Raw genomic sequence first — 12,015 nt, forward strand, 5'->3', positions numbered from 1 at the left:
TTCCACTGGCTGGGAACTCTCCAACCCCTCCAACCCCTCTGTGATCAGTAGAACACCTCTGCTGCTGGAGGTCCAGAGCACATGGAGCACAACCCCAAGCCCTGGTGTCACTGTCCCATGCTGCCTGTACACCCACCCTCCTCCTGCCCCACTCCCAGGAGGCAGAGCAGGATCCACCTAAAGTGCTCTCTGCAAGGAGAAATGCCATTTTTAAAAGCTGTTGCAGTTGCTTTTCTTTCTGAGCACTTTGGCTGCCTGTGAGCTCCTTCCTCCCCCACCGGGTTGGGGCACAGCAGAGCTCGGTGCTTGTCACCCACATCCTGTTTGTGATAAGGATGTGTCATGCTATCATCTTGTAGCACCCAAAGCGTGCTCTCACCCTGCTGGGAGATCATCACTTGTTCACTCTGGAGCTTGTGGGGTGTTCGGGCTCCTCCAGCCTTTCCACACTCACAGTTAGTGCCTCTATCCCACACTGTGGCAAATTAACCTTTCATACCAAAAGGAATCACACCTCTGGACTGTAAAGCTGCAATAATTTAGGGTGCCTTTCTCAGTGCTGGAGCTGTCCATTCCCTTTGGGCACTACAATTCTCACGAGATGTTCTGGTTTTTCTGCCCCCAGTTGCTTTTGGATACCCCTACATCTGCCTTTAATTCAACATTTTGGCCAATTAGAGCCAATCTCTGATTTTTTTTCCCCCTCCATTCAGCTGGTGCTACTGGCAATGAAAAGTAGAAATCTATTTTGAGACAGCCAATCATGGGCAAAAATATTGGTGCCTAGTGACAAGCTCCAGAGCCCAGAGTAGCACCTGAAATGCCCCAGTCTGGACTGGGGATGGGCGTGGACTCCACGTGGGTGTTGGAGCAGAACCTGTCTCCAGGACAGGGGCTGGGGCTGGACCCAAAGCACAGGAGCTCCCAGGCTGAGCTGCAGGCACTCAGTGCAGCAGCACGGACAGGACATCACCCCATGTACAAACCGTGTGAGATCCTCCCCTGACTCTCCTCCATCTCCCCTGACTCTCCTCCAGCCACCCTGACTTCCCTCCAGTGTTCCCAGAGCCGTTCCGTATTTCCAGCTACTCAATCCTTTCCACAGAAGCTAGAGAGGCCAGTGCTGACTCTTCTGTCTTAGCAATGTTCATGATTAGAGAAGTTTTGGGAACAGATTGTTTTTTTGTTTGGAGCTCATCTTGGAGGGAAGCTATTGGGTTTAGCCTGTGGTCTCTGGGAAACCCAGGCACAACAGCACCTGAGGGTACAACTGCACAGGCTGCCCTGGCAACAGGCGAATGAGTCACACAAGGTCTTTGAATTATATTTAAAATGCTTCCAGTTGGATTTCAAAAATATCATTAGGCTGCTCAGGCTGAACAAACAGCCTGTTTCTATGTACAGAGAGGGAGCGAGAAACCTCTTTTTCTTTACATCTGTGCCCATGGCTGTTAAACCCCACTTCAGACACGCTCTCAGGTGATCCTCACTGCCTGAAGCTTCTGCTTCTGGAGAGATGTGAGCAGGTGAGGAGTGCTGAGAGCAGTGGGAACACGGCAGCAAGGGCAGCTCCCGCAGCCCCTGGGGCACTGCTGGACAGGACTCCAGGGGAGTCCTGAATGTCACCAGCCTGCCAGTGCAGAGCCATCCTGCTCATCCCTGCAGGACAACCCTCTGCCTTTTTGCGGTCTTGTCTTAGAGAGGTCAAACCTGCGGGACACACAGAGCTGCTCCAGTGTCACAGACACCTCTGGCTTCCCCAGCACTGGCTCTGCAGAAGATTCTGAGGCCATGTGCGTGCTCAGGAGGGTCCTTTCCACTCCAAATCTTCTGAAGTGAGACAGCTTGGTAAGACATGGAGTATCAGCCCCTAGCAGAGGCTGCAGCTGCTCAGATCAAGCCAGTGCTGGGTTATCACAGTCTGTACACCAGCTGCCAGGGCCCAAACCTGCCATTCCACACGTGTCCAGGGACTCTGTGCCATACACTCCAGGCTCCATCCTTTTCCCAATGGGACTCTGCGACCGGGTTTAGTAGAAGCACTCATTTTATTAAAGACTTTTGGAAGACACTGACTCCGGTAACAGGAAATAAATAGCTATCAATTTTGCATTCAATTAAAAACTGTTATTACCAGTAAAGTTCGCTGAGGAAGTTCTGCAAAGGTTCTTCACATTTGGGAGTCACTCATTTTTCACGTTAATGAAGAGGTCCGCAGAGTGCTCTGATTGAAAATGAAGCAATTACCACCCCGGAGCCGTGTGGATCTCATCAGTGCTGTTGCCCGAGGGAGTGCCTGCGGTGCCACCGTGCTGTACCCACGGTGTGCCCCGGGGGATGACAGCCCCAGACCCAGGTGCAAGGCCCAGACATCCAGGGTGACACGTGTGATGTCAGACCCTGCTTTCTTCCTCTTCTACTGCCCGGTGAAAGCCCGGAATGAACTTCAAAAGATGTTTCCGAACACTGGCTCTCCTGCTCTTGCGCGGGAGGGTCCCAAAGCTGCTGGAGCAGCTGCTGCTCTCCCAGAGCGGGGACATGGAGCCGCTGCTGGCCAGGCTGATGCTGCGGTTCCTGCGCAGGGAGCTCCTCGCAGCAGCGCCATCCCCATCCCTGGGGAAGACACAATCATCATCCACGCTGGACTGGCGGCTCAGGCTGTCTGCAGCCGAGTCCTCGAAGGCGCTGCCCTGGTAGAAGCTGTCCTCGCTGCCTACGGTCATGGAGCTGAGCCGGCTGCGGGAGCTGCTCTCGCTGGAGAAGCGGGGCTCGGCCGGGGAGAAGGGTCCTGGGGAGCTGCAGTCACCACACGAGCCGGGCCCTCCCAGCTCCAGCGTGCCCAGCAGAGCGTTGTCATTCACCTCCCCTGGAAGCAGGAGCCAGAGAGCAGCGTTAGCCAGCTCAGGGAAGCGCCGAGCCCAGCCCCTTGGCACAGGCAGCAGCCCCTTCCCCGCATGGGCAGCTGCTCCTGGTTCTGAGGTGCTCCCTGCGCCCTGGTCCCTGGGCAGTCCACAAAAAACCCAGCCCAGCCTCTTCCCCTTTTGCTAAGACCAAAATAAGAACGGAAAACATTTTACCACCCACATCAACTCATAACCCAGGACTGATGTGAGGAGCCCTTGGTGCGCATTGGTCCAGCAGCAGCCAAATTCATTACCCTCGGGACAAAAGCGTTCCCAGCCCAGGCCCTTGCCTTCATTAAGAGGGGAAAGGAAGCAAACAGCAGTGAGATTGCAGAAGTGCTGTGTCCGGGCACGTACCGTGCAGCAGGAGCCGCTCCCGGGCCAGCAGCTCCCGCAGCTCCCCCCACCGCTGGTGCAGCTCCTGCTGTGGGCACAGGAACAGCTCTGTCACCCCATGGAAACACAAAGCTCTTGCACAGAAAACACTCTGTGAAAGCGCAGGTCAGCCACAGGAAACACTCGTATGTCCCACTTTTACTCAGACAATTTTCCCAGTTAGGAAATTTCTCTCAGAAAACACGAGTCCGCTCATGCCTGAGGATGCTCTGGCCACATCCGATTTGGGAAAGGAGCAGCCTGGAAACTGGAGAGCATGGAACCCCCCCTTCACCCACCTGGGGCAATGCCAACACTCTTCTGCAGCCCTGCCCATCTCTGGGCCACCCACCAGGACCAGGCACCCCACTCCTCCTCCCTGGGCCTCAGAGCGTGGTGTGGGAACAGCACGGCCACCATCCCTGCCTGTGCTGGGAACACCACCTGGAAATCCTGACAGCCCCCCAGGCCATCCAACAGCCAGCAACTTTTCATTCCCTCTGCTGCAGGGCAGCTCACAGGCTAAAATAAACCACTGCAGAGCTGATTAAAAATACAAACAGGTGATTAAAAATACCAAAAATACCTGGAGACAGCCACAGGAGGCACCTGCCCACCAGTCCAGTGAACTCTGTGCAGCTGGACATTCCTACACCTAAACTGACCAGCCTAAGCTCACCTGGGCAGTCCTGGGACTGTGACATTTCTTCTCTATTCCTGGTTTCCAAAAAATAGCATCAGAGGGACCAGGGCTGGGGGTGCTGTCAGCAGAGAGCCCATGGGTGTCACCCCTTGTCCCATGGACACCCCCTTGCCCCCAGCAGCAGTGAACCCAGAGCAGCCATCTCCATTTGGCAATGGAACAGCCAGTTAATCATACTACCTTGAGAGCCTGCAGTTTGGTCTCCAGCTCCATTTTCCTCAGGAACAAGGCCACATTGACAGTCTCTAACCTGTGTGAACGGGTGATGCTGGCCCTGAGGCTCTCTCCAGCCCAGCCCTTGGGATTTCTGCCTCTCAGGCAGTGCAGGGCTGTGAGCAGCATGATCCTACCTTCAGGGGGAGAGGATATTAGGCCAAATCTCCCATCTGAAGGAGAGACACCCACCTCAAATAGTTCCCTGAAGACTTTATCAAGTCCACAATTTGCTTGTGACCAAAGCCCTCGATGTTCACCCCGTTGATGCTGGTGAGGATGTCCCCTGTCAGAGACACAGAGTGAGCACCAGCAGCCTGGGCACAACTCCACCTGCTCCACAGGAACAGCAGAGAGGAGGATCAGGCTGCCCAGTCAGGAAAAGCCATGGAGAGTTATGAGTTACCAGTCTGAAGGCCAGAGAGATGGGCAGGGCTTTCCTCTTGGATTCTGCAGACACAAGTGCACACCTCCAGGGAGAAGTCATTTTGGTGTGGAAACCTGATAGTCTATTAACACCAAAGGGACAGAGTTACCAATCCTGGAGCCAGGAAAGCCAGTTAAAATTCAGTACTTTTTCAATGAGCAGGCTGTGATGAGCAGAATACATTACACACAAGTGAGATCAAAATACTATAACCCAGCAATTAAATATGCATTTTTACAGCAAAAACAGTAGACACCTGACAGGTGCCTATACACTGGGTTTGGGGGAAAATAAAAAACATCAAACAAAGCTAGTTTGAAAGCCAGCTGGTTATTCAGTATTAAAAACTCTGTCACTTCAACCAAGAATATGTCAGCATGGGTGGGAATGGATTTCTGGGAGGATTTCTCATGCTCCCAGGGGAACAGGGTGGGACTGGGGCTTTTCAGGAGATTGACTCCTGTTCATTGGGAATGCTCTGTGGAGTCAGCTGCTACTACCAGACAGCTCAGTTTGCAAGGGAACTGAACAGACAGAAGATTTAAACTTACTTTTGCTCTTCTGGCCTCTGAAACTCATCATCCACACGCATTGCTAAGCTCCTCAAAGTGCTTTTTATTCTTGACTTACACATTTAACTAAATATTAAGTAACTCTGATTACTTTAAATGTGGTTAAGGGGGCTGACATGAATTTAGAAAAACGCAAAATCCGGTGCCGCAGCCTGTCCGGATCCTGTGACAGCAGGAAATGTTTTCTGGTGACATGCAAACCCCACATCTGCTTCCTGGAAACCTGCCACTGCCACTTCCAACCCAGAGACAGCTCACAGCGGATTCTCAAATCTCTCAAAGGGATGGAGGCCAGGGAAATTCAGAGCTCATCTGGCCAAATCCCCCCAGGGTGGTGATTCCAGTCTTTATATTCTCAGTAAAATTCCTGCTTAAACTGAGTGAGGAGTGAAGCGTGAGCTCCCTGCAGACGTAGGCCTAGAGTTTCACATCATCTTATTCTGTTTTGCCTAAATTTATCTCCTAGTGGTGAAACTACAGCATCTAACATCCTCAGTAGCTGACAGACACTGCCTGTCTGCAGCCCGGACTTTCCATGAAGTGCTCACGCTGAATGCGCGTTCAGGAAGAAAACGTGCCAAGAACAATTATTTTTAATCAGAATGCCACATATAATGAAAATCTGCCCTGACAATTTACACAAAAGCCCAATAATCGACTCAATTATCCCCCTCTTCTGAAAGCTCTCCTCTGTTCACAAGCTAAGCCTGACCCACTCATTAGTCACAGACCCAAAATGGGCAAAGTTAAGCTCTTCCTAATACACTAATTTCACAGAAAATACTTTTTCCCTTTGTGTGCAGAGAGAAGAAAGCACTTTGAAAGTGCCCTGTGGCTGGCAGGCAGATCCCTGTGCTCTCAAACTACATCCCTTTATTACTGGGATCATTTTTTAACTCTAGCCAGGATTTTAGCAGACCTGCTGATTAGGAGTTACATTTCTCACAAAAACCCACAAACATAAAATCTCCTACTAGCAGTACTCCTGGTAACATTCTGGATCTCCTAGTTGAATTCTTACTGACTTCTACACCAAACAGAATCTTTTCCTATATGATTTAGCTCCTGCCCCAAAAGTCATGCTTAGCAGGCATTTATAGAAAAATATCCCACTGCTGAACATCTTCTTCAAAAGTACATATCTCTCTGTGCATATTAAAGAAGGTAGCAGAACACCAGTATAAGGTAATTTTTAAGGGAGTTTTTGATCTCTCTCATTTGAAAATATTCTCATATACAGTTCTCCCAAAAACATTCACTTATGGAGGTAAGAAGGCACTGTCATTGCCTCTTGTTTGGATTTGGATGGGATTTTTCCTGCATTCAACACTCTGACTTGTGAGAAGGCCAGAAATTCTCATCTGTGACCTTCACTATGAAAAAATCCTCAGCGAAACATCCCTGTCTTGTATGAGTGCTGTAAGCTCTTCAAATTTCACAGGCTCTGACAGACACCTTCCTCTGCTCTGTCCTGATTTTGAGGATATGACACTTCAGATTCTGCACCATATTTTGTTTTTAATGAACCAACTTGTCATTTAAGTCTTACCTGGATTTCAAACCCAAACATCTCCTTATCTTCCTTCAATATAGCAACGAGGTGCCTGCACAAGGAGCACACAGAATTCCATGTGAATGTGGGCTGCTGCTCTTTGTGGGCATTTCCACCCAAAACTGTAGTTTCCACCCCATCACCCCTCCCTGTGCCCATGGGTATCATCACACCATGGGATGTCCCCACGCTGTCCCTCCCACATGGTGCTGCCTCTTCCCCTGCTCAAGCCAAAGGTCACAACTGCACCTGCCCATCCCAGGTGCTGGGTACCACTCTCTGCCCCTCACCCCGATCCCACCCGGGCTGGCACAGTTCCCAGGACACACATTTCATGCAGGAACAGTGACTCTAGAATCACAGAATCATAGAATCAAACCTTTGGGGCTTGGAGGAGTCACATGAGGAGGTGGTTCGGGCCAAGGCGAGCTTGAGCAGAAACAGGAGAGGAAAGGCATCAGTAGGTTTGAGGTTCTTTGAGGCACATGGATAACCAGCAGTTTGGAGAAGAGCTAAAAACGCCTGATGGCATCCCACCAGCACCTTGCACCAACACAGCTCTCTCTCTTGGTCAAAAGAGAACTTGAACTTTCTGACCAGGATGAAAAGCACCTGCAGCTCAAATCCTCCTGTCAGATGCTGGTGGCAAGCTCAGAGCACAAATCACATCTCTGGTGTGCCAAGAGCTGGTCTCACTTTTGCCCCTTTCCTCTAAAACTTTCTAGGCATTTATGAATGGAACACCTGCCAGGAGAAGCACAAAGCAGCCCCAGTACAGGGGAGTGCAGACAGTGAGCCCTGCAGGGTCTGCTCAGCATCTCCAGGGCCCCTGCCTCAGGCTAGGGTCACCTGTGCCTGGAGGGGTCTCTGGGAAGAGCCAGGCCAGTGTACAACATCTGTTCTTCCCATAAAAGTGAACCATGAATAGGGAATTCCATTATCAGTGGTATGTTTGCAGTCAATAGAGTTGATGTCTCAGCAGGATGAAATGGTGCCACATCGTGACCTCCCCCAGAAACAGCGACTTCATAGACGTGCATCTACTTGTGCAGGGACAAGGGGAGGAAAGAGAGTCTATGGATAATCCATCTGGGGGAGATGAGAGGGCTGAAAGTAGGGCCACACCTGGGCCAGGGACTTCTGGAGTGTGACCTTGGCCCTGATGTAACCCAACTTTAGCAGCCACTGCACATCACAGCCTGACAGTCACTGTCAGCCTCGCCCTGCCAGCGGCTGCTGCCACACCGGGGCCAGCTCTGCACACCCAGGGCTCCCCCACAGCCCAGGGGCTGGAGCCAGCCGGCAGCAGAACCCTCAGGTGAGTTCCACCCCAGCCCAAGGGCCGGAGCCACCTGGCAGCAGCGCTCCCACCACTGCCTCTGGCTCTCCCTTATGCCCTGACACACGACCCAAGAAAAGGTTAAGGACCTTCTGCAGCCCAGCAAAGCAAAGCCTTAAGCACACAGATATTGCAGGCGATTTTCCTAGTTGTACTTTCAGACTGTCACGTCTCACAGACACTTTCTGTTCAGGCTTCTTCATGTCAGATGAATAGTCCAGAGCTGGAGTTGCTCAGCCTACGATTTACGGCCACAGCAACAGAGTTCTGTGGGAATCCCGTGGTGCTGCCCTGTGCTGCTCTGGGGGAAAAGCGCCGCCACAGACAGCCCCAGCAGCCCCTCAGCTGTACAGGAACACTCCCAAATCCATGGAAAAGGCGCGTGCTGGGCGCTTTCTGCCAGCTTAGCAGGCAGAGGGCGGCCAGGACACCCGCCTGAGGTAAATGCATATTTGGAGAAGCACCCAGGCTGCACAAACCCTCCCTGGCTCCCAGCACGGCTGGAAATGGAGTGGAGCTCGGCCGGGGCCGGATCTCCGCTGCCACCGCCCTTCACAGCCCGAGCATCACTCGCACTGCCAGCGCTGCCAGAATTCCTCTGCCATCCCCAAAACCGGCCCGGCTGAGGGTGCCCTGGGGGCTGTAACCCTTCCAGCGCCCCGCCAGGAGCGTGACGAGCCCGAGGGTCCCGCAGGAGCTGCGGCGGCCCCCGCCCAGCCCGTACCTGCCTGCGCCCGCGGGGCAGCGTGCCCACCGTGCTGGCCAGCTGCTGCATCCTCCTGCCGGCCATCGGCAGCGCCTGCTCGCCGCCTTCGGGGCTGCTGCTGGGGTTGTGCTGCAGGAACCGCCGCAGGGCCATGGCTAAGGCCGGGGGAGAGGGGCTCAGGGCTCGGGGCTCAGGACGAGCTCTGTGCCATGGCCGGGGCTGCCACGCTCCGAGAAGTGCCAGAGCCGGGAGCGGAAGGGGCTCCACGTGATGTGTGGTTTAGGTGCGAGTTACACAAATCCCTCCTAGCACGGCCCCGGGCTCTCGGTGTGCCTTCCGCTCACACGGGGGCAAAGAATCAGGCTTGGCACTTACAGAAATCTGCTTAATTTTTCCATTCCTGCACACGGTTCTCACCAGCAGCCGCTGCTTTGCCAGGATTTGTTCTTACAGCCCTGCCTGCCTCGGTCACTCACTTGACCTCAGCCTGCTCATACTCGGACTTGCTCGGCATCCCTGGCATCCCTCACCTCACTTTTTGGCAAAGATGGGAAAAATAACGTGCCTTTGGTAATGGTGTCCGAGCAGGGCCTCCAGCTGCAGGAAGGGAAACGAGAGCCGAAGGCCAGCAGCAGGAGCTGGAAGTGTGGCAGAGCGAGGGCAGGACAGTGCCCTCAGCACAGCACTCGGGTCCCCGCGGGGACCAAGGAGTTCCCTGGCACGGCAAAGGCCGTGCAGAGTGTCCAGGACAGGGCACAAGGGGCTGCTGTGGCAGAGCTGGGACAGGCATGGTGCCCGGGAGAGCCCCGGCCAGATGTCATCCCTGCACCTTTCTTGGATGGCCAGAGCTCGAGGAAGATTATGACTCTCAGAACTTCTGGCTGGGTTGGTTTTTGTCTTGTTATTACCTGACCTGATGTTATCTCAGCGTGGCTTTGAATAGCCTTCATATTTTCTGCTCTGGATGTGATGGAGAAGCACAGGAAGCAGTTCACTGCCACTCCAGGGGATCCCCTCTTTGCCCTGGATGGCTGAAGTGTCAGTACACTCCCACCCTGAAAGTTCGTCCCTCTAAAGCCCGGCATCTCGCGGCAGAGAAGCAGCCTGTCAGGAAACAACTGGTCCTCCCACCTGGAGGAGGGCTGGTGGCTGATCTGTGACGAGTGCCTGCGGTCCCTGTGCCTCTCCTGGCGGACAGACAGAGCAGGGAAGTGTTGCACACCGCAGCAGCACAGCAACACTGGACGTAGATGTCAGTCCTTCATCTCCGAGCTCCTTGGGGGAACCCCTCCGGGTTCAGAGGAAGAAAAGAGGTGTTTAAAAAGCTCAGCAGACAAGAGGGAAAGCTCTCTCCTTTTCCTGAGAAAACTGTCTGAGCCCCTGGTGTCATCTGCTCACTTGCCAAGGCACGCTGAGCAACGCGGGGAGCGGGTAACTCAAAGCCTCTTCCCCTTTTCCTGCTCACGGTCACCCCGCCGGGTCCTTGAAAACAAAGCGCGTTTCGGTTCCTGCGGCAGCCCTTTCTGACGTTCCTGAAACCCAGTGACTCATCTGCAAACAAGCTGAGGGCAGAAACAAACGGCACCTCTCATCAGAGCGCAAAGCCGGATCTTGGTGCGAACGACCACAGCTGCTCAGCCACCCACATCCCGACAGGTACCCCACACCCCGACAGGTACCCCACACCCCAGTGCACACCCTACATCTCCGACACGAACCCATCCCTCCCAGCCCGGCTGCTCCTCCCCGCAGGGCTCAGAGCCACTCGGAGCCGGGTCAGGGGCAGAGCAGATCTCGGCAGAGGCTCACACATGTCCTGGGAGCTCACAGAGCTCACCCATGTCCGGGGAGCTCACACATGTCCTGGGAGCTCACACATGTCCTGGGAGCTGGCACATGTCCTGGGAGCTCACACATGTCCGGGGAGCTCACACATGTCCTGGGAGCTCACAGAGCTCACCCATGTCCGGGGAGCTCAGACATGTCCTGGGAGCTGGCACATGTCCTGGGAGCTCACACATGTCCGGGGAGCTCACACATGTCCTGGGAGCTCACACATGTCCGGGGAGCTCACACATGTCCTGGGAGCTCACACATGTCCTGGGAGCTCACGCATGTCCGGGGAGCTCACGCATGTCCGGGGAGCTCACACATGTCCTGGGAGCTGGCACATGTCCTGGGAGCTCACACATGTCCGGGGAGCTCACACATGTCCTGGGAGCTGGCACATGTCCTGGGAGCTCACACATGTCCTGGGAGCTCACACATGTCCGGGGAGCTCGCTCCGCTGCCCTGCCCCAGGCTCCTGCTGGTACGACACTGGTTCTGTGTCAGGGCTGGAGGGATGCGGCGCATTCCTCAGTCCCAGCTTGCTTCACGTTCTGTCCAGCCAGGCCCGGAACACTTCCAGCGATGGAGCACTCATCCCTCCGAGGCTGCAGGGCCCGCGGGGTGTCTGCCCACACCTTACCCGGACAGAGGGAAGGAGCCATCCTCTGTGGGACACAGCCCCCAGGGGCTCCGGAGCTGGCTCCTGTCCTCAGCTGCCAGGTGTACGCCCGGAGCTTTGGGGAGCTGATTTGCTATATGAGAAGAAATGAAGAATTATCCCTTTCTCTGCCCCACCAAGCCCTCCACCGAGCGGTGTGTCCCCAGCCCGGTGTTTGCTGCCGGGATGCCGCGGTCGGGGCTCAGCATCAGGGACAGGAGCACCACCCGCCCGCAGCGGCTCCTCCTCCCAAGTGTGCTGGAAAAGCAAGTCCCGGGATGCAGACATTGCTCCGGCTGCTGGGGGAGCTCTCTGTGTGACAGACAGACAGACGGACACCCGCCCGGCACGGCGGTGGCCGGGGGATGGCAGCCCCTGCTCTCCGGTGGTGCTGCTGTTCCTTCGGCACCGGACCCGACTGCCTGGGCGCAGCAGCACCGTGGCACTGACACCTTCCTGGAGATGTGCAGGGACCAGAGAGCTCACAAGTAACCGCTATAGCACAAAGGGTTTTTTAAGGAGAAAAAAGAGAAAAAAAAAATCCCACAGTATCCTTCAAAAGCCACTGAAGTTTCTTGGGTCACAACATGGCAGAATTCACTTTGACATGCCTTAAGTTAAAATAAAGCCTGACTTAAATTCCTAGATTATGGCTATGTCAGGGGAATTTTCAAGCATACACACTCTAGAACTGAGGTGCTCAGGGTGTGCTGGTCCCACTCAGGCTTACACCACCA

At 54.4% G+C, this 12,015-nt stretch overlaps 1 protein-coding gene across 1 annotated transcript; it reads right to left on the bottom strand.

The window, feature by feature from the left end:
* Positions 1-2,035: 2,035 nt before the first annotated feature.
* CYTIP (cytohesin 1 interacting protein) lies at positions 2,036-8,943 on the bottom strand. The gene is made up of 8 exons (XM_062498251.1): positions 8,809-8,943; positions 7,125-7,174; positions 6,743-6,797; positions 4,601-4,703; positions 4,387-4,480; positions 4,162-4,231; positions 3,261-3,327; positions 2,036-2,866 (listed from the first exon to the last, which is right to left on the bottom strand). The coding sequence occupies exons 1-8, from the start codon at positions 8,941-8,943 to the stop codon at positions 2,394-2,396; spliced, it is 1,047 nt and encodes a 348-aa protein (XP_062354235.1). The 3' UTR covers positions 2,036-2,393.
* Between the last annotated feature and the right edge of the window lie 3,072 nt (positions 8,944-12,015).

The sequence above is a fragment of the Cinclus cinclus genome, chromosome 9 (assembly GCF_963662255.1).
Source record: "Cinclus cinclus chromosome 9, bCinCin1.1, whole genome shotgun sequence".
In the NCBI taxonomy this organism is placed as follows: domain Eukaryota; kingdom Metazoa; phylum Chordata; class Aves; order Passeriformes; family Cinclidae; genus Cinclus; species Cinclus cinclus.

Excerpts from the sequence above, each read along its gene's own strand:
- CYTIP (XM_062498251.1), bottom strand. The coding sequence starts at position 8,943 with ATGGCCCTGCGGCGGTTCCTGCAGCACAACCCCAGCAGCAGCCCCGAA. Across the intron at positions 4,481-4,600 it reads TCTCTCTGGCCTTCAGACTG|GGGACATCCTCACCAGCATC; the intron begins GTAACTCATAAC and ends TGTCTCTGACAG. Across the intron at positions 3,328-4,161 it reads CCAAACTGCAGGCTCTCAAG|CAGGAGCTGCACCAGCGGTG; the intron begins GTAGTATGATTA and ends CTGTGCCCACAG.